Source organism: Molothrus ater, chromosome 4, assembly GCF_012460135.2.
Source record: "Molothrus ater isolate BHLD 08-10-18 breed brown headed cowbird chromosome 4, BPBGC_Mater_1.1, whole genome shotgun sequence".
Taxonomy (NCBI): Eukaryota; Metazoa; Chordata; class Aves; order Passeriformes; family Icteridae; genus Molothrus; species Molothrus ater.
This window is the reverse complement of record NC_050481.2, coordinates 21,207,379-21,234,346: the sequence shown is the minus strand read 5'-3', so window position 1 is coordinate 21,234,346 and position 26,968 is coordinate 21,207,379. Positions and strand designations below refer to the sequence as shown.

At 41.3% G+C, this 26,968-nt stretch overlaps 1 protein-coding gene across 3 annotated transcripts in view; it reads left to right on the top strand.

Moving 5' to 3' along the window:
* Positions 1-1,333: 1,333 nt before the first annotated feature.
* HPGDS (hematopoietic prostaglandin D synthase) overlaps positions 1,334-26,968 on the top strand; it is a 29,639-nt gene continuing 4,004 nt past the window's right edge. The window contains exons 1-4 of one of the 3 annotated variants that reach the window (XM_036382328.1): positions 1,334-1,409; positions 13,930-14,073; positions 24,562-24,654; positions 26,647-26,756. In XM_036382328.1, coding sequence (XP_036238221.1) covers positions 13,941-14,073; positions 24,562-24,654; positions 26,647-26,756 — 336 coding nt within the window. In that variant the 5' untranslated portion in view covers positions 1,334-1,409; positions 13,930-13,940. Of the gene's footprint in view, positions 1,410-1,480; positions 1,500-13,929; positions 14,074-24,561; positions 24,655-26,646; positions 26,757-26,968 lie in introns of those variants that run through there. The other 2 variants (XM_036382329.1, XM_036382330.1) reach the window with 2 other exon arrangements.

Sequence of the window (26,968 nt, the reverse complement as noted above, 5' to 3'; positions counted from 1 at the left end):
GCAAATTAAATGAGGAAAAAGTCTCAGACTGCTTCTCTGCAACTGAAGGAACTGTTTTATCCCATATAGTCTGCTTTATCAAAGGTCAACAATTAAAAACTGATGAAATATGGTATTAGAGCACATGAAACTTTACTTTTTGGGATGCCCTTGAAACCATCACCTCCAAGGTGACATTCTGGAGAAAAGGAATATTAAAGCATAAATCTGCAGCCAAGGCAAATCTTAAAGCATGGAAATGCCACCACCAAAGTAAGCCTCAGCAATCTGGCTTCTCACTCAGTATACATCAGTCCCAATTAGAAGAGACTTTGGGGTTCTTTTTCTAAATTTTTTCTTAGCTGTAAAGGCTGTTGGTTTGTGAAAACTCAGCTGTTTACATCAGGAAAAAACACGTATTACATGAAAATGAGTTGACAGGCAGCAAATGTTTGAGAGTGTGATCTATCAGCTCATGCCAGGAGAGAGTGCTTTGGTTAGTACCACTCCCTGCACCTGCAAGGGAACACACACAATTGTTTATTGACACAAAGAAAGCCTCAGAGCAGATTTGTGTGGTACACTTTGCACTGTACAGTCAGAAAACTTTGCTCGAATTCTGCTGCATTCTTATCCCCTGCTCAGAGGAGAGCAAAGCAGAGCAAGGTTGAATGGACTTTGCTAAGGCCAAAGTACAATGAAAAGGAGAAAGAAAAACAAATAGAAAAGCACAACATCCACTACAGATGAGAAGCAGCAACATGACAGCCATAACTACAAACGTGCAATACTCATGGACACAGTTTGCACCACAAATCCTTCTTCACTGATAACAAAAACCCAACCAGCAAAACCAAGCAAAACCACCAACTTAAATCACACTTGGCTCTTTATGCAATAGGTTTAGGAGCTGGCTTTCTTTTAGTACTGGTGGTGGAGCGTTTTGGAGTGTCTCTGTTCACATCTGTTTGAGGCTTTCCTCTATAAACAGATCAAAGAGTGTGGGCTTCACATGAGTTAGAAATAATCTACAAAAGACATTACTTGACTTGTTCCACATATTTTACATTTAGAAAAAACACCCATCATCTGACTCAACTCATCAGAGCCTGTCTTTATTATTATTACTATTATATAATATCAAATGGCACTTTATCACTTGAAATTTGCTTGGAACGAAATCCAAGAAATTCCAGCAGTCAGTACGCTCTGCTAGCCCCAAGTCAGCAAACTTGCTCGTTATCAGGAATGATGCAGATACCGTGTGTGTGTGTGTGAGGCGGGGGAGGAGGAGAGTCATGCAGGCGGTCATGGGAAGGGGGTGGTTTGCATATTTAACAGCCCGTGCCCGAGCGCCGCAGCCTTTTCGGGGTCGGCGTTCAGGGGAGCTCCCGAGCACCGAGGAAGGGACCGCGTATCGCCGCACCGGAGTGAGTTGTGTTTCAGCTGCGCTCTTTCCCCTTGCTCTTCTGATTCTACTCTGCCCTCCCTAGGCTACCGCTACAGTGGCTGCGTGCGAGGTCTGGCTGTCAAATTACGATGCGTGTAGAGCATGTCCTGGGAGTGTTTAATTTGTAGAGATTTGTTCGGTGTATTCAGCCTGACTCTCTGAGTGGCGCTACCGGCAGAGAGCAACTCCACACGGTGGCTGCGAGTGTAACTCAAGCGCCCCATGTATGCACCTTCTCTGCTGCTTCCAGGCATCCTTACACTGTGCCTGCTGCACTTGGGATATCTGTGCGACCACGCGCACCGCTGAAACCAGACTTTGCTCAAAACTGTGAGCTGCTTTCCTAGAGGCAAACAGGCAGATCACTAGCCTGTTGTAGAACCAAGGCGCTGTTCCTCATCAGCGCCTTGCTCAGTCAGTACTGAGCTACTTGGATAATCAGGCTGTGTGTCAGGGTACTTGCCAAGAAAAGACGCCCTCATGAGCCAAGAAATCAGTGTGAGGAGGCTCTGGGAATTCTGCAGGGGGGGTTTTAGTAAGTGAATACCCATTTCAAACCAATATTCCGTTAGATGTAAAGGCTGACTAAAATGCCTTCACTTACATAACTAAAGCTAAATCTAGGCTAACGTCAGAGAAATTCGATGAATTTTAAGCAGCACCAACCAATTATTTCAGGTTATTTTTGTGGACCGTTCTGTTAATTTTTCAAATTCCTGTGTTCAAAACCAGTGGATTAACATACTTTGGTCCTAATTCCCACAGTCATTCTATAGAGTAAAAATCTCCTGCATCTGACTCCACTCAATTTTTTTCCTTATCAAAGTTGAAGGTTTTTTTGTTATTTGTCTTTTACTTCAAAATGATACTCTAAATAGCCATTGAGGACTTTTTTCTTTCCTTCTAACTGCTGTCATTTTCCTATATACATAATCCTCCCACACACATTTCCTCTGTTAAAAGCAGTCTCTCGTTCCCTGTTCATTTCAGACTATCCAAGCAAACAAACCAAAGCTATAAAAGTATCTTTCCTGGGCTTCTGTACTCCATACAACTGTTTGTAAACACAAGTACTTTTATACTCAAAACTTGCAACATTATTTGTAAAGAAACAAAGACACAACGGTCTTTAAGTTTACTTTTGTTCATTCTTTTGTTTTATTTAATCCAAAATAGAATCCACCTCTACCTAAAAATGTGCACATTGTGTAAATGGCTCCCTACTGCAGACGCACACATGCCCAGCCACATGGTCAAATCTATTTGTATAGAAATAAGACAGGAGCTCTCCAAACTTTAAACTGAAAATATACACAAAGTAATTCTTTAAAGAGTTCTGGGCTCCTGCACAAGCAAGCATGTTAGCCAGCGCAGCACGCTCCTGTGCCACTGCCCAACATGCTCTGCTGCCCTAAGGGTTTGCTCATAACATTTCTCCTTGCTGTCTGTCCCACCTTCTCCTGAGAAGCTGCAAAGCAGAAGCACCAACCAAGTTGGTGCTAGTTTTCAAAACATCCTTGATCAAAATCTCACCAGAAAGTAATTACACTGCCCAGGAGCCACTGACATGGCTGGCGTTGGACTGGAAGTGGGCACAGAAAGCTATGCTCATTCACACCTGCTGGAGACTTACCATATATGCTGCAAATTTCAAACAGGTGATTTTTTTTTTTTTACCCTTTTTACAGTTAGTCCAAGAAGCATTAGAAAAAAGAAGGAAGGGGAAAAAAAATTAGCCAAATCCCACATATACATTTCAAAGTGCCACCACTTTAAAGAACCTTATCTGATCTCGAGGCAATCTGCTAAAACTCCTAGAAAACAAGCCACAACAATGAACTGAGAAAAAATGAATCTCTTTTGATCTTAGAAGGAACTAAAAATATTGCTGGAATGACTCTAGTAAAGAATAAGCATGAGATGGAAAAAGACAGAAAACAAGGACATTCAGTGATACCAGGCAAATTTTACTATGCTTTGTATTTGTAGCAGATGCAAAGAGGGAGGGCAAAAAAAGCTTTATGCTGTCTCACAAGCTTAGTTTAGTTGATGTGTGACAAAAAAAGAATGTGTGATGTCTAATTGCATGCCTCAGCCAAAGGGCCATTTTTCTGTGCCAGGCACGCAGCAATTGGGACTGCCCCAGAGCCAGACTAGCTGCAGTTTCCATGAGAAACTGGCAGCAAGCTGCCTCTCAGAAAGCATTTACTACTTAAGTGTAGGAACACACAGGTTAGGGTTTTACATACTGGGCAGTTTTTGACTGTAACTCAGGGGTCCTGCACATTTCTCACTTATGGCTAAATTTGGGCAGTCCCCAGGCTTCTGGCTGGGTGTTGCTCAGAGCTGTAGGGCCACATTTGGCACTGCTGGTACTTTCAAGGAGAATGGCAATGCCTGAAGAGCACTTTAGCAAGGTTCTGGGTCTCCTCAGGCTAAGAAAAGAATTTCAAAATACCTGAAAATACCTGAGATCTGTGTCCCAGCCCACTGTACTGATGCCTCCTGGGCACAGTTGTGTGTGCGCCATGTACTGCAGGGCAGAGCAGGAGGACACCAAGAATTTGTGACCAGGACACATAGTGGGGGGTACTGGAGAACTCTGCAAAGTGAATAAAAACCTTTCCCAGTCAAACCTGTGCCTGCTACAGGGATGCTTACAAGCCTATATAAGTCTTTCATGGCTATAATTTAGGGGTGTTTTTAGCAAATTATACAGTAGGTTCATGATATACAACAGGTCAAGAGCAAAGTAGTTTAGACAAGCAGGGGGAAGGATTTGGTACTTGTACTCCCCCTTGCACTTACACACACACACTCACACCCACACACGACTGGGATAGGGAAAAACCCCACTTTTTAGCATCCAAGCAAAGATGTCAGGTGGCCAAGACAGTTACAAAATTTTTTGTGCTGGACAGGCTTATGAGGTCAGAAAACAGACATGATTCATGCTGGCAAAAAGCAGCTGGCTTTGGAAAGCCAGCTAAACAATACAGAGCTACGCTGCTCACAACTGAGCTTTGTAGGAATATTATGAGGTCATGCTGATTCATCTGGAGAGTGCAGAGAGATGCAAGGCATGAATTTTACTGCAGTAACATGGAGTTGGCAAGCATTAAGATGATTTAGGCTTTTCTTCTACCACAAAATGCTTCTGGGAATTCTTGAAACAACTGATGTGGATATAAAAGACTTAAGTAGTTTTTCCTGAGAAAGGATCCTAACCACTCCTTTGTCTGCATCTTTCCTGAGATCTCTTGCAATTTTATTTACCAGTATTTCATGTCCATGGGTGTGAAATTTATTAATCTAAAAGAGGCTGCACAAAACAATTTCAAAAGTTGTCTACGTAAAACTGGGACCAAGTAGATGCAAATCCAAAGTTTAGGGATCAGACAGAAAGCAAAGTCACCACAGATGCTCAGGCCCTAAAGGGAAGGGTGTGGCAAGCCAGGCAGACTGAGGACACACCGCTGAAGCAGCTGAGTAAAGCCCTGTCCATCACCACTTCCCTGCCTCCTTAATCTTGTTGACATGTGAGAGTTCCCTCATTCCCTTCAGTTCAAACAGGGTGAACTTCAGATATCTGAATTAATTTTTTATTAATTTGATTGCAGTTGCCTGGGGGGCAATCACAAGCTCAGCTCAGGGAAACCCAGTGGGGTCTGGCAGTCTCCTTCAACAAGTCTTGACGGTGGACACCCATTCACTGCCCATTCACACTGGACTCCCACTTTAAAAAAAAAAACAAATTTTCATATCTTTCTTATCTTCCTCTTTCAGTGCTACATTGTGGTTATTTTTCTAAAGAAATCAGCAAAAAACCAAGTGTTTTTTTTTCCTGTGTTCTTGAAGGATTTTTTTGAGTTCTGATTTTCCACATCAGCAAATCAAGCCTAAAGCTTCCTTGGAGAGATAATTGCTTTAAGGTCTCCTACAGCTTCTTTTTTTTTCAAAGCCCACATATTGATAGATCAGGCTTTGCTCAGACAGTAGAGTTTTACTCATCAGGTCACTTGAAATACTTATAACCATTAGTGCTAGTCAATGCCTTAAAACCTTTTCTCATTTTTAGGATGTTGATTTCCCCCACCGGTCACAAATAAGCAGCACAGCAAATGCATGCACATGCAAAATCCTTCTAAAAAAGAATTTAAATCTATATTATGCTCTATGTGATCCAGAAATCTAACCCTGAAAATCATGCTAAGAAGCATCCATTATAGTTGGAATTTGTTATTTTAAAACTGGACCCTACATAAAATTCCACAAACATTGGCTTCAGATAATTTGTGTATTAAACAGAAAAGGGTGCACAGATTTTTTTCTCTTTTCTTTCCAAGATCCAGATTGCTATCTGGCTTAGAAATATAAGGTATCAATTCCATATGTTTATTTTCTATAACTGGACCAGAGTAGTAAAAGAGACCATCAATTTTCAGACAGAGAGCCTATGTCAGACTGAGACCTGACAGCAAATAGAATTACTTTGAGTTTTTAATTTTATTTTCTGTCAAACCAGACTACTGTGGAAATCTTCCATTGGAAGACTTGCAGTCTTCCATCAATCTGCTAATATTCTCTAATCCTTCTCCCCAAAAGGTTGGGCAGAAAACTGCTTATTCTCTTTGCAAAAAAAACCAAAAAACAAAACAACCTAATAAAAACCTCTTTTGCAGAGAAAAAAAACCAAAAACTAACCAAAACTATTAAGTCAGTACTATTATTGGTTTTCAGAGGCTGAAAATATCTCTTAAATCTCTAATATTTTTTCACTTAAGGTAAAAAAATGGAAGACATTCCTGCAGCAACCAATTTGATCGGTAACCAGGAGTGCAGCACCACACCCACAGGCAGGACAAGGCTGCTCCTCACATGGTTTCTGCCTTTTCAGCACTGCTCAAAAGGGATAATGTAAACAATTATGCCTTTCCCCAAAACTTTGACTGTTATGTTGGTTAAATAAAAAAAGGAAGAAATACTGCACATGGATAATTTTATCTTTGCTACCTTGTGCAGTTTATAAAGTTACAGCTGTGGAAGTCTTGCTTTACTTGCCTTCTACAGTAACTAATTTAGTCTTGTCTCTCTGGTTCCTTCTTCTGAAATGTGAAACTTTATACAAATGAAGGCAGAAAGGCTCACTTGGACAGCTAAAACATCATTTTAAAACTGAGGAGGGAGAAAGGTGCTTTAATGCTCAGCTCTCCAGTCACAGGGATGAGGAATATATGACAAGGACAATAAGCAAATATGGGCAAAATTGAACTTACTATGCTTAATATTTCTCAGGTGAAACAAGACAGACTAAGTCTCTTTCCTGGTTAAAGATTTTTCTTTGTACTCCATAAGTAACACAACTCTCCCCAACCCCTAAGGAACAGAACCAAAAATCTATGCTTCATATTTGGAGAAGTCAAGTCACTCCTGAGCTGACAGCCTAAGGAAGATTGCTCCTTTAATGTGCAAAGATTCTTTTGTCTATACATGCAGATACCCAGCCAGCTTCTCGCCTTTCATTTTCTAATTTGAGTATCCTAGCTGACATGAGCACTACTTGTGCCCATGGCCCTGTCACCCGTGTTGTCATATATTGTAAGAATTCTACTGTCATTAAGTTGCAAGGCTTCCATATTGCTAGAGTTCTGTACCTCCTTGATGTTTCTTGTAGGCAGCTCCTCCAGGCACTGACTCTTCCTTGTCCTCACAGCAGCCAACTGGCTCCAGTTCCCCTCAACCAATCCATTCTTTTATAACACTCTTCTTATTGGCTACAGCTGCAGCCTGTTAACATCAGGCCTGCTCCCAATCTCTAATAATTGGCTCAGCTTCAACTCTTTAGGGGGTAAGATTACATTCTATACCACCTTCATTTACCCATACTGTATGCTCCTACACACTGGGAGTAAGGAAGACAAGAAAGAGTCTTTCCTGAAATCCCAGTGTTACTATTAATGGAAGACATTTGGCTGACACTAATTTTAAGACTTCAGACTGCGTACGTGGCAGAAATATATGAGTAAATATAAGAACTGGGTGAAATTGCAGTGCCTCCTCCACCCCTGTAGGACATCCAAATCAGGTTGTTGGCTTTGCATTTGCTTCAAAATTATTTGATTTTTAGGCTAACTTTGCAGAAAGATGTCATAAAGAAAGAGCAAATGCTTTGAAAACAGCACTAGGAGAAAAAAACCAAAGAAAAATGTCCTCAAAGCTTCTCACCTTTGGATAGTGCTTATGGAGGACACAAACTTCAATTCATAAAGTAAGAGTCTTCTTGGCAGAAAGATATCTGTAGACTTACATGAGTGAAAGCTGATTTGTTGTTATACTTTCATCCTGCAAAATAATGAAAATGGAATATATAATCAGCTCCAGCATCCAAGCACTCCAAATCATTATAAAAGCTTAATCTTACAAAAAAGCACTCTGAATGGTTATAAAAGCTTAATCTTACAATAAAATTAAGAGGTATCCATTGACTGAATCATCTCTCCTGAATCATTGTCATGCTCTGGTTGCAATTCAACAGAGGGCAATGACACCTGGCAGACAAAGACCTGCAGCTTCCCCTTCTATGGCAGGCCCACAGCCAGGGCAGCATTGTGTCAGGCACTAATTCTGGCTGTTTCCATAAGTGACTCCTAAATTAATGAATAACCCTCATGCTGAATGACTAGAAATGCAGTGCAGTGCATCATCTTTTCCAAGCACACAGTTCGAGATCCAACTTTTAGAAACACCTGGATGAACCTTACCTCAGTCCTACTGGTCTTGGTTCTTGGAGGGAACAGCTGGGCTCTTTTACATCCTCTAGTGTTAATGCAACCTTCAGGCTAGAAAACCCTTAATTTCTTGCAGCACAAAGTACAGTTAAAGGGGACTTTGCGCCACAAGCCCTTTGTCAGACTTTGGATGCATATGAACACATAGCTCAACTTAGCTGGTTTTTCCCCCTCTTCCCTTCTGGTTTTTTTTTTTTTTTTCCCTCTTTCACTCAAGGAAAGGTCTCTGCTGACTGTCATCTCAAATACTAACAACCCTATACAGGAAAATGTAGTTATGTGCTGCCTTATTTCAAAGTATTTTCTCTGAATTCACACATTGAGTACCTGCCATTGTCGCGTTCCACTGCAAAGGAATCGTGGAGGGATTCTTTTGAACAGGTTTCTTGGTGTAAATAAAGAAATATTGTATCACCAAAGGTGGATAGAAAGGGGAACAGAGAGGCAGGGGAGACCACATGGTTGAGGCAGGGCAAGCAGAACAGTGGGCAGAATGAGCCAGACCTCCAGACAAGCCTCCTGCTCCCCTAGAAATGGAGCCAGCAGGCCCTGGTTATGGTGCAGTTACCTGCATTTATGTGCTAAGGCTCCTCCTGTAATCCCATTGAGCACTTTGGGATTAGAGTCTAGTCAGGGAGAGTTGTTCCTGGGCAGCAGGGTTTCACCACCTGCAACCCAGTGGTGGGAGCTTTCCCTCCCCTGACTGACTGCCAGGCCAAGTCTCCCCACATCCAGAGTGTCCCGCCATTTTCTAAAGGCCTTGTCCTCATAGAGACCCTAAAATGGCGGTGGCCTCTGCCCCCCTCATGTGTCCCAGTTGCCTCCTGAACATAGCATGCAGTTAAATTATACAGTAAAGCTCTGTATAATTTTCCACCCCATGACAAAAAATGAATACATAGCATAAAACCTGGACAATATTGAGGCATGCTGCCAGGCAAATCCCACCAGAGTTTCTCGCCATTTTCTGAGGGTGTTGTCTGCTCAAAGACTCTAAAATGGCAGCAGTCTCTCTTGAGGCATAAATAAAAGTTAATATGTTCCTCACATGCATCCAGGTTTTGGTGGCTGTTACCAGCCTGAAGAATACTTTCTTGTCCCTTGAGGGCAGGATTTTCCAAAAGAGAGATGAAACACTGTTCCACTAGAGAGCCGAGCAGAGTTTTGGTGCTTAATTTTGCTGAGGCTGGGCACACAGGACCAAACACTGGCAAGCAGATGCTGAGTGCTGTGGGTGCATGCATGAAAATCAGCCTGAGCAGTGTCCAGTCTGCCAGTGCTTTTTCTCTTCTGTACTACTGCTATCTGAAACTCAGTATTTCAGTCCCCAAAAAATGCTGGTTCCTTCCTGGGCTCCGTTTTTACACTCTAATCTTGCTTGAAGTTTTCATATCGATTGCTCAGTCCTGCTTCAACCGCAATAAAAGCATCCTAAGTTCATAAGGAAAAACAGTATCTCCATAAAGCCACAGTTTTAAATAATTTGAAATGTCATAAAAGTTTTAGACACTTGTAACTCCACCATGATTTTTTGACCCATGAGTATAATGGCAGACACCAACTTCACACATATTTGACATTCTCTCAGATTTCCTGTTTGATTTTGTCACTGAGTGGGCTCCAAGTTTAATTTAGTCATGAGATCCATTAATCTTCTGTTTAAAGGTATGTTAAAGCCAGTTAAGCTGGCTTTCAGAAAGTCACAGAGGAAAGCTGGTAAATCAGCTAAGTGGGTCAACAACTTCAAGTATTAAAGCTAATTTATTAGTAAATTTAAAGCTGTTGAGTTCATGGTTTTGAAAGCTGTATGCAATGAAACTGGACTGAAGTGTCAGGAAAAACCACAAATGCTAGAGGTTTATGTCCATAAAGGAGACACAAGAGTCCTGCAACTTTATTCGAAAAAAGGGAGAGGTTCCACTGGGGTGCATGCCCTCAGGGTTTTCTCTCTTGAGGTTTCAGAGGGCACAGCCTCCTTTTATCCCAAGCTCCCAGCCACATGTTGCCCTCTTCCCTCTCCCACTGACTGAGGCACTAGGAAGGTACAGCCTTCCTGAACCACCTACCACATATCCCCCCTTGAACCTACTATTTTACCCCAAAGTTCAGAAACTCCGGCCCTGTGTGGACCCCTGTCTGTTTCAGCAGCCAAGCTGCCTGGGCTCAGCGACCAACCTGCAGCCCAGAGTCAGTAGAGACATTAAGACCCATTTCAAAGACTTCTACACCCACATCTTCATCAAATTGTTTGTAAAGGCATCACCTTTCCTCTCAGAAGTGCTGTCAGTGTAGGATGGGCAGGTGTACAGGGCTGTCCCAGCCATGTATTCATCAGAATAAAAATTCCAAAACCACTGCTGAGGTGGCAGGTTTATTGGTGGAAGGTAAATCACCTCCTCCTGCTTTTATACACATCTGGCTTTGCAACGAACTCACCTGAACAGATTTAATAGCATTAAGAAGTTGGCTAAATGCCTGCAAGTCTGGGCACTAAAGTCCACCCACCACACGATCTTTTAATATTTTTAAGCAGTGACTGACCTAAAAAAGAGAAACAATTTTAGATAAAGATTTTCCTGCTCTCCACCTCCAAAAAAGTCTCCCAACATCTTCACCCCAAAAACCAACTCAAAGACACCAAATAGATCTTTTTCCCCTAGAAATGACATTTTTAAATTATTCAGTAATTCTGGATGGTTTAAATGGTTTTCATAAGTTCCTCATGATCCCCTTCTTTATAAAACACACTGAGGAAACGAGGGAGAGGAGGACCAGAAAAAAAAAACTCTAACAGCTTACTTTATATGTTTGGCAAAAAGCTATACTGAACACAACCATTTCTTTCATTTAGAAACTTATCTGTAATTGTTTAGGAAGCACTACTCCTGACATTTCACAGTAAATATAAATAAAAAATAAAACCTACAAATATTTACAAAAACATGTTTACAGTAAACCTATAAAGGCTTTTAAAACGTCGTGTATTTTTGGTAAACTCCTTGTAGAGTTGGTTTTAGTTTTGTTTTTATTTTTGCTTATGGATGGAAAAAAAAATCATAAGCTTAGAAGTGCATCACCACTACAAATACTTGATTACTCCTTATGATGTGTTCATTAGAAATTTGTTTAGCTTTTGCTTTAGACAACTCAAACAATAACTTCCGCTGCTTCCTTGACAGACCAAACTATTCCGCTGTCTGTCACAACGGGCAGAGAGACTTGCTAATCATCAGCCAAAATTCCCTGATTCTTTACATCACTTCACTACTCTTGACTGGACGTGCCTTTGTGTACAGAGAGCTCCCAGTGTAAGAATTAGGCTATTCCAACACACTCACCTACTGGAATGTTTGGGCGTCAGCCATCTCCAGCCCTCTCTCTGTGTAGGTGTCCACTCCCTCACAACTGCACCTTGAAAATCTACTATTCTTATGCTTTTAAATGCCTTCCAGCTGCCAGCAACTATTTGCTAACAGAAGGCTGAGTGGGCGAGAGGTATCCAGGAAACAGGAGCCATGTGTGAGTGGTGTAGCAAGTACAGGGCACTGGGACTGCTATAGGTGTTTATGGAAAAAATTCTATGGACATTCCTAAAGGAGGGAAACAGACACTAAATCAGTAGCATTTGCTTGTCTCTAAAAACCTGAAAATTAAGACTCAAGGTTTGAGGGCTTTTTCCCTTTGGCTCCTGAGTCGCTGTCATGAATCTCAAATAACACAAGCTCTTTTAAAAATGCCATTCCTAGCTCTCAAATGACAACACCAAATCAGAAACAGGGAGAAAAAGGGAAGAAAATCCTGCTACGATCTCATTGTCTCTTTTTACATTAACTTTCTAGACACATAACCAAATTCATAGTATATAACAGTATATCGTATTATCATATATAGAGCATACCAAGTAATAAATCTGGCTACAAAATTTGCAAATGGAGTAGCCAAGCTCTGCCACTTACCTAAAACTTGCTTGAAAAAGCTGGGTTTGTCAAAATTTCTCTCCTTAGAGAGAGAAGTGGTTGCACCTGTAATCTGTGGGCTGCTTTTGCCAAGCAGCAGAGAAACATGTTTTCCCTTAATTAACACATTTAAAAGACTAATCACATCCTGATGCAACTCATTTCACCTGGAACCTCTCTCTTTTGTACTGTGCAAAAGAACACACTTGACTTTATTGTAATAGAATCTCTGTTTGGAAGCACTTGTAGATGTCTCCATTGGTAATTTTCCAGCTCTCTTCCTCCTTCTCTGCTAGGCCATTTGACATGATAAGTTTCCATTCACTAATAAGGTGAATCTCCATTCACTAATAATTCATTTCTGAGCTTGCTGCGTGCTGTAGGGCAGCAGATAAATTTTACAATGAATTAAGCAGTCTCTAATGTGCTTATTTGCTGGTTTTTGTTGTTTGTGTTTTCTTTTTGCTTTTGCTACTCCGAAGACAGAAGGTACATGCTTTGACTTTAGAGGAACAAGTGGCAAAAAGCAGTTTGCTCTTTTCAGAGCTTCTCTGTCTAAAGTGAAAAGCTCATTATGTATTTCCTCAAGCACATGTTTTCAAGGCAAGATGACTAAACAGGGGGTTGTTCTATTGTGAGATTATGTGGTAGCTCTTACTCATGAAAAAAAAAAAAAGAGTTCCCTTTCTGTTCCAGTGCAGATGGTCTGTGTTCCAGGCTTTCTTACAAACATTCTGAATGTGATGCATATAAAAGAATGGTAAATGCAATGTCTACTTCAAAGCAAAAATGAGAAAGAGTTTTGCTGTGGGTGAAGAGGAAGATGGTTGTTTTACTATCCTTTCCCCAGCACATTCAAATCTCAGCTGAGCTCTCTTATTAAAGTGCTATGCGTAAATTCTTACCTTTGCATGTAAAGCAGCCTTATCTGTTCACCTTTCCTGTACCATCCTTGCTATACAATCAAACTCTCAAATACTTTCTTTTGTTGCCTGTTACCCTGGGAAACAAGTCCTGCAAAGTGACTCCTAACTGGAACTGAAAGGAAAAAAAACTTACATGAAAACTTAATAAAGTAATTTCAAGATTTCTTTTGGCTTCTGTACCTGAAAATTCAATTATGATTTTCTCAAAACAACACTGTAGCCTGGTTTCCATAGCAAATTTTTCTTCTAAAATAACTTTGGGCAATTGCTTATACAACTTCGGTACTAACTGATGCAAAAAATCGCAAGAGTTTCGTAATTCTCATTATTTGGTCTTGGATGAAGGTCTCCATAAGCAGTAGGGGCTGAGCAGGGCAAGTCTGAACAAAATTGCTCCTCGAGATAACAGCTGTCTTCTGATACAGAAGAATAATATATCTGGGGGGGAAAAAAAACAACCAAATAAAACCTAATCAAAAATCACTTTATAGATGGCCTGAGTTTGGAGTCACAAGAAAAATAAATGAAAGCTGAAAGTTCCTATTACATCTGAATTTAAAAAAAAAAAAATCAAGTCAGCTTTCAGGAGTCACTCAAGGAGGAACTGCAGGTTCAGCTGTCTTTGTCCATGTCTGCGTGTGCTGTGGCTGACAAATGGGGAACAAAAAGGTGTGAGCAATGCAGCAATTCCCAAAGTGCAGTGCACCAGGGCTTGGTGTAACATTTCCTCTGCATTGTACAAGCATGTCTGTCACAACCAGGCAGACAGAGTGTTTTGTAGAAAAGGATTGAGTTAACCCTGTATAAAGCAGCTCTGTCTCCCTTCCCAGCAGGGTCCAGCATGCCTCAGTACAAGCTCACCTACTTCAACCTGCGGGGACGAGCAGAGATCAGCCGCTACCTCTTTGCCTATTCGGGCACGAAGTACGAAGACCACAGGATAGAAGCAGCAGACTGGCCCAAAATCAAGCCAAGTGAGTAGCACTTACAGCCAAAGTTCCACTAGAAATGCTGGCAAAAAGAAAAGCATTTGAAGAGATACCTGTATGTTTTGTGAACACAAGTACACTTAACTTCTGGCTTTAGTTAAGCCTGTGCAAGTTTTAAGGTGAGACAGCCAAAATGTCATTGCTGATGCTCTCACAGGAGACTGGATCCAAACATTCAGACAATCTGAAATGCCTTACCTGCTGTCATCCAGCTGAGCTTTTACTCCTTATCAATTCAGTACAGCTTATGTGTACCTAAAGATAACCAAACGAGTGCTGATCTCAGCTTCTCTGGGTAATTTCATCTCAAAGACCACACCTTAGACTTCACCCTAGGTTCAGAAAGCCAAATTGGAGAGAAAGGTCAGGAAAGACACTCCTTTGCAACCTGAAAGGTCTTGAGAGAGGAAAAGTAATGAGAAAACAAAGTCAGTTGCTATAGCAAAGAAAAAAAAACAAAAGGATCAAAAGAGGTAGGAGAAAATAATTGTTCCTAAGAATAAGCCCTACTAACTCTTCCAGAAGTATCCTTCAGACTATTGTACCCCATTCATTTTATGTCTTTTTGTTTAAATAACCTCTTTTCAGCTTTTAAAGGTATTTATTTCTGTTGATTAAATTAGCCTTAGTTCAAGTGAAACAGATCCCGCGTTTCAAGACTCTGGGTAGGAAATCAGTGTCTTCATGGATTAGGCTTGTGTTTGGCTACATGGGCTATGACTTGGCACATCCACAATGAAGAATAATGGCTTTGGTTTGAGGAAAAGACACAACCAATTCACAATGTGACTTTATTAATGAAGCAATGTTTCTTGATAAGCTTTCACACCATTTAGTGAGCTCAGCCTGCAAGCTACCAGATTTTGCTAGGGTGCCAATTTTGTAGGTTTGGTCTTTCCTGTTTGCAGTAACTAGAATGATAAACACTCAAACGCAGCTGTAATTCAAGTGGCAATTGAAGCCTTCAAAGTGGTCAAGTATAGAAAACACTGGCAAAGATCAACAGAGAGGAATAAGAAGCAGTGGAACAGGGACACTTTCAGCTAGGGATGACTGACTTTGGAAACCTTTTTGTTGTAAGAGCTTAAGCCAGTTAACCATGTGGTATAGCTTATTTCTCTTTCACTGCATTTCTCAGGAAGCAGGGTAGAAACTGAAGGTGAGATTAAGAACTCAGATGACTTGATGTAAGCTCTGCAAAGGCTTTTCATACTTAATTACACACATATTCACATGTATGCACACTCACTTTTGTCCTGAAACAAAGCTGAGAGTATAAGGAAAGTATGTTTTTATGTGGCATTTTCTATACTGATGAAGTATTACAAATAAAAAAGACAAAGCATAATTAGTCACTTAAAGGGTGCAGAGGCATTCACATTCTAGAACAAGATGTTCTAACAGCAGATTTACCATATAAGGTAACAGCATTGCATCACTCTTTGAATATTGTTGATGATCCTGATGTCTGAGCAGCGCAGGAAACAATGCAGGAAAGTTCTACCTATGCTTTTCTTCAGTGCTCACTCCACAAACCTCCCAGTGGAGCTTTATGTGTACAGGACATGTGTACAGTAAATGTGCAGCTGCAGCACCTAAGTATTCTTTTTCTCTAAGTATTTTTTAATCTTGTTTCATCATATTTGAGGCTTTTAAAAAGAGAGACATCATGTTGTATTTGCCAACTGCAGTCAAAACTGGTTCCAGATCTTTCATAGGCAAGTGGGTAAAGGCAAACATGATATATGCAAGTGTACACAGCAATTTGTCTGGTATTTCTTAATCTCACCTCAATATGTAACTATGTTATTGGTTCAATTAATTTGACCAATTTTACTGATTTTTGAAGGCTACAAAATAAACTGCATATTAAATTGCATTGCTTTAACTGCTGTTACATCAAATGCAGTTGTATTTCCCTTTACCATTGCTAAACATTTACCACCCTTTGGTTTTCATGAGGATGAGACTGACAGGAATCTGCTACTTTACTTCTCTTCTTTCTAAGCTAGACCCAGTTCAGGAAAAATAAGAGGAGAAAAAAACTTTATATGAAGGATCTGAATACAGATATAAATGAGAGTTGTGCAGAAGAATTCTCAGCAGAGTGAACAATGCCTGTGTATATGCAGTGGTTTGGATGGATCTCCTCATTTCACTTTTGAACACAGCAGTAGATGAACTTCTTGGGCAAGAGTCCTGTTACCCGGTGCTTTTTCCTCATCAAACTGTGTCTCTATGGAGGGAGCTCAGACACATTTTGAAAACTCAGAATAGCAGAGAACGCAAGGCTTGTTTTCCATAGGGCAGACGCTGCATGCAACACTTAGAGTGTGAAGGCACACAAAGTCTGTACAAACCTACTCCCTCTCCAGGAGACAGCCATTTCTTGTGTTGAGTCACAGCCTGCAGAGTCAGGGTTTAGGTGCCCTAGGGCAGATTGGGGCGCTGGCTATTGGTCTTCTTGAACACTTAAGGCTGTTTGTTCCAAAGCCTTGTTGCTACCTTTGATTCAGTGTTTTTCTGAATGATTTGCCTGTGGGAGAACATTTTGTCTGGAAATACTGTGAGTAACCATGAGAAATGCCTCACAAAGGAGGAGGAGATAGTCATCAGGTGATCTCCAGACAATTTCCTTAAGCAGCATTACATTTTTATGCATGAAAAAAACTTTAACTCTTGTTTAAATTAGCAAACCTCTTAATTGCTTGTTGTCTGCAATGTGCCTGTCAGTGGTGGCAGATGGCACCATTACTTTGGTGTGAGAGCTAGGGTTCAGGGAGATTGGAAGAGCAAAGGTTTAGCCTGCTGCTATAAGGTGTAAACAGCACTTTCAGATATGCACCCAACTATTTCTGTGTAGGTGTATGTTTTCCTGGTCAGTTAGGAGGTACATTCCCATTCCCATCCACTTACTGGGTGTCTAAAGGTACCTGAAATTCAAAGAACTCTTAAGCCAGTATGAATTCTGCACAGATGACTTCACAAATCTTAGAGCAGCACCTCCCAGATAAACTTCTTATCTGCCATGGAATTTCATCTAGGGCTCAGTTATAAAGGCTGCTGTGGAAAGCCATTCTGCAGAGAAAATTAAAAACTCCAATTAACCCTTGGTAAGCCTGCCAGCAAACTTTTCAGAGCACAGAAAGAGAAACAAAAGTGTCCAAAGGTTAATGACATCTCCAGCATTTGTTAATGCAGCAGATGGAGTTAAAAACTATGTAGCTTAGGATTTGTAGGGTGTCTCTACTCCCAGTGTTTTTGTGGTAATGCCTCTGCAACTGCACATTTACTGTACACACTGTAGATAAGGCTCCAGTGGGAGGTTTGTGGAGGGAGCACTGAAGAAAAGCATAGGAAGAACTTTCCTGCATTGATTCTTGCGCTGCTCAGGCATCGGGATCATCAACAATTTTCTAAGAGTGATGCAATGCTGTTACCTTGTATGGTAGGTCTGCTGTTAGAACATCTTGTTCTAGAATGTGAATGCCTCTGCACCCTTTAAGTGACTATTATGCTTTGTCTTTTGGACAAGAGAACACTTCATGTTTCTTGAGCTAATAAGGAAAAAATCAAAGAATTCAAGTTTGTCCAAGAGCACAAGGAGTCAGAATCTGAATGGGATCTAAGAGGATGGGTTTGCTTCAGCAGTTTTCTCAAATTGAAATAAGGTTTTGCAAGAAATACCAAGCTATCCAAATCATCATACCCTATAAACCAGAAAATACTGACATTATTCTGAGGAAAAGACTTAGTTCTGTAAAACTGATGGGAAAACAGAAAATCTGCGCATAAAGATCAATGTTAAGAAAACCCTTTGAGAAAGAAAACTGGCAGCTGCAGTGGCTGCCACCATTAAGCTGTAATCCTAATGCACCTTCAGGCAAATAAGTAAGTTCTTCCTCCTGGAAATATTGCCCCACTTGATTTTGTTTACACCTAATGGTGCTTTTGTTGTGTTTGAAAGGATGGCCTATTCTAACATAAGAACTTCCTGTTATTTGGCTTATACACTCTGAAATTAACATTTCTATAACTCAACATTTGTTTTTTTCCCTTCTGACACTAATCGCATCATCCTTGGCAAATTTTCCAGCTGCTGATTTTGGGCAAGGACTGCAGTTTAGAATATAAACACATTTAAAGAAACCAGTGTACAAGTGTTAGCATTGTCCTCCTTTAGCACAGAATTTAATAATTCGGACAAATATCAAGCAGCAGCTTCACCATATGTAAGTCAATAATAGTTTTAACAAGTAAACAAACTCATTCTCAACAAACTCTGACTTGATTATGGCCCCATTTAAAGGGCAATCAATTCAAGATCTGCATCAGGCTCACACAAGATCTGTACTCCCTCACAGTGGACTGTTCACAGAAAGCATCTTTGCTCTGACATAAGTCATCATAGAGCAGAAAATCCACTGTAATGGTGAACTAAGTTACCACCACCTTTGATATTAAGCTGGCAGGCAGCAACAGCTTTTGATCTGTGGCTCCTTAAAGCAGTTTGAAGCAATGGCAATAACAGACTTTATCCTTATAGCAAAGGATGCTTCTCCTGCACTGATGGCCATAAACATCCCATAAACAGTTTAGGATGTGTAGAATGTTGCTTGAAAGGTCCTTAGGAACCTGACTGACTAATGGCCCTGAAAATACTCCCAAGGTGACACATAAATCTTGAGAAGCACCTGACACTGGAGAACAATTCCTCAGGGCAGCAGTTGCTTTGCTTCCTGAGTGACTTTCTGCTATGTAGCTCCACTGAAATGTGTACATAGCTGTGTCAGGTAAAAAGTAGGGCTTGGCAAGAACTCCCAAAGAGAATATGAGTTGTAATAAAACCAAACCTGGGGTGAGATGAAATCACAGCATCCTCCTCATCGTCCCTTTCTAGAAGATTCAGATTCTAGGTACCTCCACTCTGGGCCTACCATTTCTCAAGTGCCTTGCTCCTCTGCCACCATTAAAAAAAATACACATTGCATGTTCTAATAAGCAATACACGAAAAGTATCTGTTTCTTGTGATCCAATTTAAATAGGAATGGATAGGAAAAGCAGTTATGGTCAGTTTTCAAGGCAAAGGAGAACTTATTTTGACACAGATATTGCAGTAAGAAACAGGTCTGTGACATTTATTTGCTCCCACATTTGACTAATCCAGCTGCCTTATTATGGAGCCAATCTAAGCTTGATTACCAAATGATTAATTATTCAGCTTTTGAGCAATAATCAAGCACTTAAATACAGGCTGCATTGCATCAGAGCCACAGACAATTACAACATGGGCAGGATGAGTCATGGGCACGTCAGCTCTGGAAAATGGGGGAACATGTTGGAAGGACAGACAGAAATGAGGAGAAGACTAATGAGAAGTTAAGATCAGTGAAAATGGAAGAAAGAGGTAAGGGAAGGAGAGAGTTAAGAACTGTATCTGCATGGAGAAGAAGAGCAGTGAGAAGCACAGCACAGCACCAGCAGCTGACCAGCCTAGGTGCCAGAACTGGACAAAACTGTGCTCAGCTCTGTTGTGTTTCCTCTCCCTGCCCCTGACAGAGGAACAGTCCCACAGGAGCACCCTTCACTGGGTCATGGCCAGGAGGATGAGTGAGGAGCTTGTGTTCAAAGGGAAGGCCTGAGCACCAGTGAGAGCTTATGGGCGTGGCAGGGTGCCAGCACTTACCACAGCCCTTAGGGGCTTGATGGAGTGGAAATTAATTAAAGGGATGGTCTTGCTTTTTAACACACATCATCTCCCCTATTCAGCATCCAGCAGAGACCTGTATAAACACCACAGTTCTTGTCACAAAAGCCAATGAAAACTAAAGTAGTATGAAAAGGAATGAATCCAATTCCTAGATACTTTAGTGAGATCTTCCTAAAATAAGAAGAGAGACTGCAGATCGGCCTGAGGACTTGTCCCCTGTCAAAGTTTTCTTCATGGCAATGTAGACTGTGCAGATTTCATTCCAGCATGCAATGCAAAAAGCCAATAAATAACCAACATAATATGAAAAGCAAGAACCTGCTGATAAAAGTTCAATTTAAAGAGGAGTACAGGTTTAGTTATTCAAAAAGGAGGCTTTTTAAAACCCCTTTTCCTCTTTCAATCTAAATTTGGAACACCAGCATCCACCAGCTTTGTACTTCAGATGAGCGGCAAAGCAAGCGGGAACCAAACAGGAAAGGTCATCTTCTGTGCATGCCTGAGAAATGACACTGTTTGCATGGTGACAGCAATAGATTTTCCTGCTTTTCCTTCTCAAAATGCATTTGCTCAAGTGGGAGTTGGAAACATTGTAAGACAACATTGCTTTGAAAAACATGGAAAGCACATCTGTATGGATACACAAGGGTTTAAATTGACATAAGTACCAAGCAGCCCCCAAATAACAAGGGTGAGAGAAAAGCCAGCAAAGTGACACTAACATCCTTTCAGCCTGCACTACACCTTGGCTTTGCTGCTGTATTGTAATGGCTCCCCAGTGGATGGTGTTTCATGCCTTGCCCCTATGACCTTGATTCTACCCAAACATCTCTCACACAGAAGCTTTTCACTTGCTCATCTAAAGTAGGAGCTTGGCAGGAGCCACCCTACCTGCTCTGCTCATCTGCAGTCACACAAACCATGCCTTTCACCAAAACTCAGAAAGCTTCATTAGGTTTAGTACCATACTTATGCACATGGGGCATTTGGGCATCTCCTCCAATAGGTCAATGAGCAGAATTGGGCCAGAAACACCACAGGAGGTCAAAGCAATGCACAAAAGCCCATATTCCTGAGTCTAAGGGTAAGACTGTTTAAACCCATATGCAGAGAGGTTTCTGTTTTGTTTGGAGCCCCTGAGAATGTGGCCTGGGAGTGGTTTGTGCAACTGGCAAAGTTTCTAGAGGCCACATCGAGGTCATTTCTCAAATCCCAGCCTTACCTCCAGCAATCAAACTGTGTCCATCCAGTGTGAAGGCTCCTCACATTCTCCCTTAGGATGAGCTGTGTAACAAAAATCCACTCCTCTCTTTTCCAGCTGGATAAGGAAGACGCCCAAGTTTCACAGAAAATGCATTTTTCCTCATAACAGCCAAACTCAGACATACAGTACCAAATCTTCTGGGAAAACTGTTATTCTAAATTACAAAGGGAAAAAGATACTTTACAGCAGGTTCCAAAAAATTTTGGTCATTACATGAATTTTAGACAATAACATTTCAAAGGCAAAGATTTTTTTTCCCTAAATTTATCCAGACTGAAAACACAGCTTTGTAAGCCATTATACCTTCTCCTCAGATATGGAGGAGATGTACTAAAAATATTTTCTTCCCTCCTGACTAGTCTTTGTTATTTTCTTCTGTTGTAAAACAGCCTGAATATTTGCTGTACTTTCTGGTGCTCAAGAATAGCCTGCCCTGCACCCAAGAAGAAACAACAGATTTTTAAAATTATCTGCATAGCACATGTGTACTTTCTTCAAACTTCTTAGAATTGCACTCATTTATAGTTCATTAACTCAATAATCAACAAAATCTGTGTATAAATATATGCATGCACTCTATCAGCTGTAAAAAAAAAAAATCAATGTTTACATTAATCCAAATTTTTCCCTGTTCTTGCTAAGAAAAAATCAAATAGCATTTTGAATACACAAGAAAGGAAGGAGCATCTACCATTTACCATCTGTTACCCTTTAAAGAGTCCACTGTTCAGTAATGATAGCAATAGATTTGCTGCCTCCTAACAAACAAACCCCAAGTCTCATTATAAATCAAAGCATAAATCCTTTTAGATATTATGGGATAACAAAGTAAAGTCTGCTCTCATTTATTAATTCATAATTGTATTAAGAGTCATGCAACTGTAGGTACAAAAAACAAAGCTGTCTTTGTATATTTTAAATTGCAAACTCAGTTTCTCTTTCAGAAAAGAATAACCAGGTCTTCAAGAAAGTAGCTCAGCACTGAGGAGGATGATCTTTGTAAACATTACTCATGTTTTCAGGGAATGAATAGCAATTCCCTTGAATTCAGAAATGACCAGATTCCTGAGAAACAGAACATAAGAGCTATGAGAGCTGACTACCACTCTGCCTGAAAGCTGACTTTGACAACATAATCCATGTTCCTTAACTTTCAGAAAGATGCTTCCCTTCTTTAGTTGTAATCAAGGGTTTCTTGAAAAAAAAGAAAAAAAAGCCCATAATAACAAACTGGCTTTCATTTCTCTTGTAGTGACCCACAAAGTGAAACATCAGTCAAAGCTGGGATTTATAGATGACTTCTCCTGTATGTAAACACAGCAGCAAAAATATCTGTGGGTTTCTAGATGAAGCAATCCCAGTGTCACAGTTCCCCAGCCTGAGCAGTGAGTGACAGTGTGTTTTGACAGCTATTGCTACAGACTGCCTTAGTCATGTTGACCCTGCCAGAACTGCGTCACCCCAGAGCATTCCTAGTGGGGCCTCCCAAAGAGGCTGCTTAACTCCTTCATGGGGGGAGCCAATACCCCTGCTCTGGCTGCACTTGTGCTGTTTCCTGTTGTCAGGCATTGTTGTACATCCCTGTGTGGTCTGGGAGGATGTGGAGCAGGCTGACCACCCTGGCACATCCAGCAGTCACACCTGCTGTCATCCCCTCTATTTGTGCTGTCCTGAAAGATGTGCTTCACATGAGCAAACATTGTTACACACCTCTGCAGCTTTGGAGCAGTGATGCTCAGGGCCCTGTGCACCACTAACCCAGAGCACAGAACCAATGCTTTTCTCATTTTCATAGCCAGAGAGCTTTCCTGTGAAGCATTCAGGGGATACAACTTGTCATCTCTCAGTGATTCTCAGTGGAACAAAACATGGACTTGCCAGGACCTTGCTGCTCTCTGGATAATGAACATGGGAAGTCTTCTGTGCAACAAGTCTATATTGCTTCAATAAAAAGCAGCAGAGCCTGCTTTCTCCTGGGGTACAGCAGCTAATGCTCGTTGAACTCTCTTGCTTCTGCTGTTCATCAGCATCCAAATTCATACTGAATTCCCAGTGTGCTAAAACTTAAGGAAAGAAACAGGCATCACGAGTACTGTGTTCAGATGCAGCGAAAAAAAAAAAAAAAAACCAGAAAAAAGGCACAGAGGGGTCCTGGATGTCTTGTACAACTGCAAAACTCATGTTGCAGATCAAGACTTAATATCTAGGACCCAGTATCTAATGTGATTCATATACTGCATACTAAACCACAGAGCAGTATTCATCCTTTATGAAGCTGCCTTGCTAAACAGTTACAAATGAATAAGATTTCACTATTGACCCCTTTTTATTAAGAATTAAAAATGCTCATGGAGTAGAGGTGACATTCCAGCTGCCCTGTAAAGACAGCTCTCCTGGTTTTGAAAGCACTTTCCATGCTTCCAATGGCCAATGTTCTCATTTTACCACTACCACCTTTTTACATCACAAGATACTCTTAAAGTGGATATAAATCTTAATTATATAAATTGTAATGCAGATGAAAATTGGGTTCAAAGCATTTAGCTATGGTCAGCACTTGCAGTTCGTACTTGGAAACAGCATCCTTGGGAATGCAGAGATGTACAGTTCCCTCAGTGAACAGCACCAGGTTCCCACAAGCAGATTGTCACTGCCCTAAACACAACTGTTTTCCCCAGATTAAGCCTTTGCTCCAAGGCTCCAGTTTCATTTCATACCACACAGGCAGCTTCTCCAAAGCACAGCAAAACAGCAGTCCAAGCCTCCATGTAACTCCAAAATTAACAACAGAAAACTAAGACTGATTTCTTATCTCAAACTCCATTAGAGATATCCATGATACCTGCTTAGTTTGTCTTGCCCTTTACCTAAAATCTGGAGGCTTCTTCCCCATAACTGGCAGATTTTTTTTTTATGCAAGCCACATTAGGTGAATTTGAGTATCTTTTTGGGATTTGTAGTGCAGTGTGAAAGATATATTTGTCTCAGTGATGACTGCCAAGTGAAATGCCTTGTCACGATGCAAGTTCTGAAATCAATCACTGCTACTTCTCAATTTGCCCAGTTTCTTGCTTCATGCCCCAGCTGCATCCTGCCCTATGAAACCTTCAGCAGTACTTTACTTAACCTTGGCAGTTACTTTCCTGGGGAGGAAAAAGGAGGATAGAGAAGGAAAAACTAATATTCCCCTGAAAAGTTTCTCTATATAAAGAATTCTGGAAATATAGAAGTACATTCAGCTTCTACAGAACGAAGCCAGGAAACAAGAAATGCACTTCTGGTTTCTGTGCTATAGCTGCCTTCATACAGTGCACTCTGATTACATCCTTACCCTTTTTTATTTTTAGTCCATGCATTTCTCCATAGAAACCGTGTCAAACTGTTAAGTGCTATTACACTCCTCTGAATGGTAAAACTACAGTTGTCACGTACTCCCACTGTTAATGGCTATGATTTAACTTTTGGTTGTTTTTTTTCTTTTTTACTTTCCCCTCCAAGCTATCCCATTTGGCAAACTCCCTATTCTGGAAGTAGATGGAGTTATCATCCACCAGAGCCTGGCGATCGCAAGATACCTTGCCAGAGAAGCAGGTAATGCATCTTCGACTATTTTCTTTCTCTCTTCTGAGCTCACATTTAATGTTCAGGTAAAAATACATCCACAGTAAAAATAGAAACAAACCAACAGCCTGGCAAGCCTAACTATGCAGAAGTCAACACCAGCGTGGCAAAAATGAAACCAGTGCCTGGGGTTTGGGCTGACTTCTCCAGCCAGTACACTTTATCCACCTGTCCCTGCATGACAGAAAGCACATAGCTGTGGTTTCCCTAAGGCTTCCAGGGCAGTTTTCCCTAAAGCTCAACTTTGACCTGCCAGGCTAACCAGAGAGATGACCAGGAGGAGGAGGTTTTTGGAAGCATTAGAGATTATCACAGCAGGCAGAGAACTCTGAAGCAGATTTAGGCAACAATTCTGGGCTAGCAGAGAGATTAGAGGAGATGTTGACATCACTTGCATCTTTAAATTCTTACATGCTGTGGAAGTACACAACCAGTTAGATAAAATGATAGGAGACTTAGTAATGCAAGTAATCAAAGAGAGTGGCCAGGCTTTGCTTTAGGTCAAAGAGCTGTCATTCAACACCATCTGCAAAACTGGTCTGGCTGAAGGCAGATGTGCCCATGGCATGCTGGGCATCAGCAAATTGAAGAGGGGGGCTGGGAAGCAAGTACTGTTCTACTTTTTTTACACTGAGAGCAAACGGATGTAGCCTGCCTTTCATAATATCCCCCATTTTCTAACTGAGGAAGGAAGCAGAATTTCATAGCACTATTCTTGAAGGCACTAACACAACACACTTCAAGTGTGTCTGCAATACTCTGTCCCAGCCCATTTCCTTCAGCTTTGGTACAACCTATTCCTTGCAAGAGAGGAGAATGAGGAAAGCCCACCTGGTGATAAAAAACAGTGGGAAAGCCTGCCTTTCACTCAAGATTCCTCCCTCCCTGGCTCCTGTAGGGAGGCTGATCTGGAACCATGCTCCTTTTTCCAGACCGAAGTTCAGATTTTTTCCAATTGACTTGCAGCAGTGACAATGGCTTGGGATCTGGAGCACATTCCGACCATGATTGACTCCTCCCAGAACTAGTCGTGCTGTCAGCTACAGCAGAAAAAAAAGCTATGCATGGAAGGGAAAAGATATCTTTTCAACTTCATAGTGAAAACTTGCTAGTTCTGCCATTAAGGCTGCATACACATCACTAATCCTTTAAAATTAAGAAATGGCATTTTTAGGTGCCCTGACACCAAGAGCTCATCGCTGAAGGATCACAGAACCTGAGGCCCAAGAGGAGAGGCACAGCCCTCACCTTCAAAAGCACAAAGTTCCAGTAAGGGAGATGACCTGACAGAGGTAGGGCATGCAGTCTGTGATCTGAACCTGCACGGAGGTGAAAGCATAGGTCTGCGAAGTGACAGCTAGGAGAAAAAGAAGAGGCATTAAGAGAACTGCAGGAAAGCCAAGGAACTACAGGGGAGAAAAGCAGATTTGTAAACAAAACAAAGTTTGGCTGAGGTCCCTGATTACAATGAAAGAATAAAAAGTAGGTGGAATGTCATGAAAACATTCTGAATGGGGCTGAGAGGGCAGGATATAGGGAAAGAGAAGCAGACTTTGACAAGTGCACTTTGGGAGAATGTGTTGACCAAAATGGAAAGACCACGAGATGGAGAAGGATGTGGAAAACTGGGATGGGCAAGGATTAAAGGAAAGGAATTTGTGCTGACCCTTGCTGAATGTGTGGTGGAAAGCAGAGACGATACAGAAACAATGTTCAGGCTGAAGGCTCAGGAAATGGATAGAACAACTCACTACCTTGGGCAGCTGTACAAGGCCAGAACTGGGAAAAAACAAAGGTAGATACAATTGCACTTGGATGCAAAGAGTCAAATCCACATTGTTAGCATCAAAAAGACCTGGAGAACATGTATGTTTATGAAAATATTCACAGTTTACCTTTGGGGCATCAAAAATTCCTGCTGCTGCTGTCTCTAATGTCCCTTCATGTGCTTGCTTCCCGCAGGTGTGGCAGGCCAGACGCCTGTGGAACAGGCTTTAGCTGATGCCATTGTGGACACCATCGATGATTTCATGACACTGTTCCCTTGGGCAGAGAAAAACCAGGACGTGAGAGTAAGCCAATCACTAAATTAAACAAAGATAGCATGTAAGCCACGATCCAAGCCTGATCTGAGCATCTGCTCTGGAGGCACTTGTGGGGGTCAGCCTCTGGGTTCATCACCTCAGCTCAGCAAGGCTGAGCTGGTGGAGCTCTGTGGTTGTTCCTTGAGGCTGATCCCACCTCCTCCTTCACCAGGCTGTTTTCACCCTTGGTAGAAACTCTG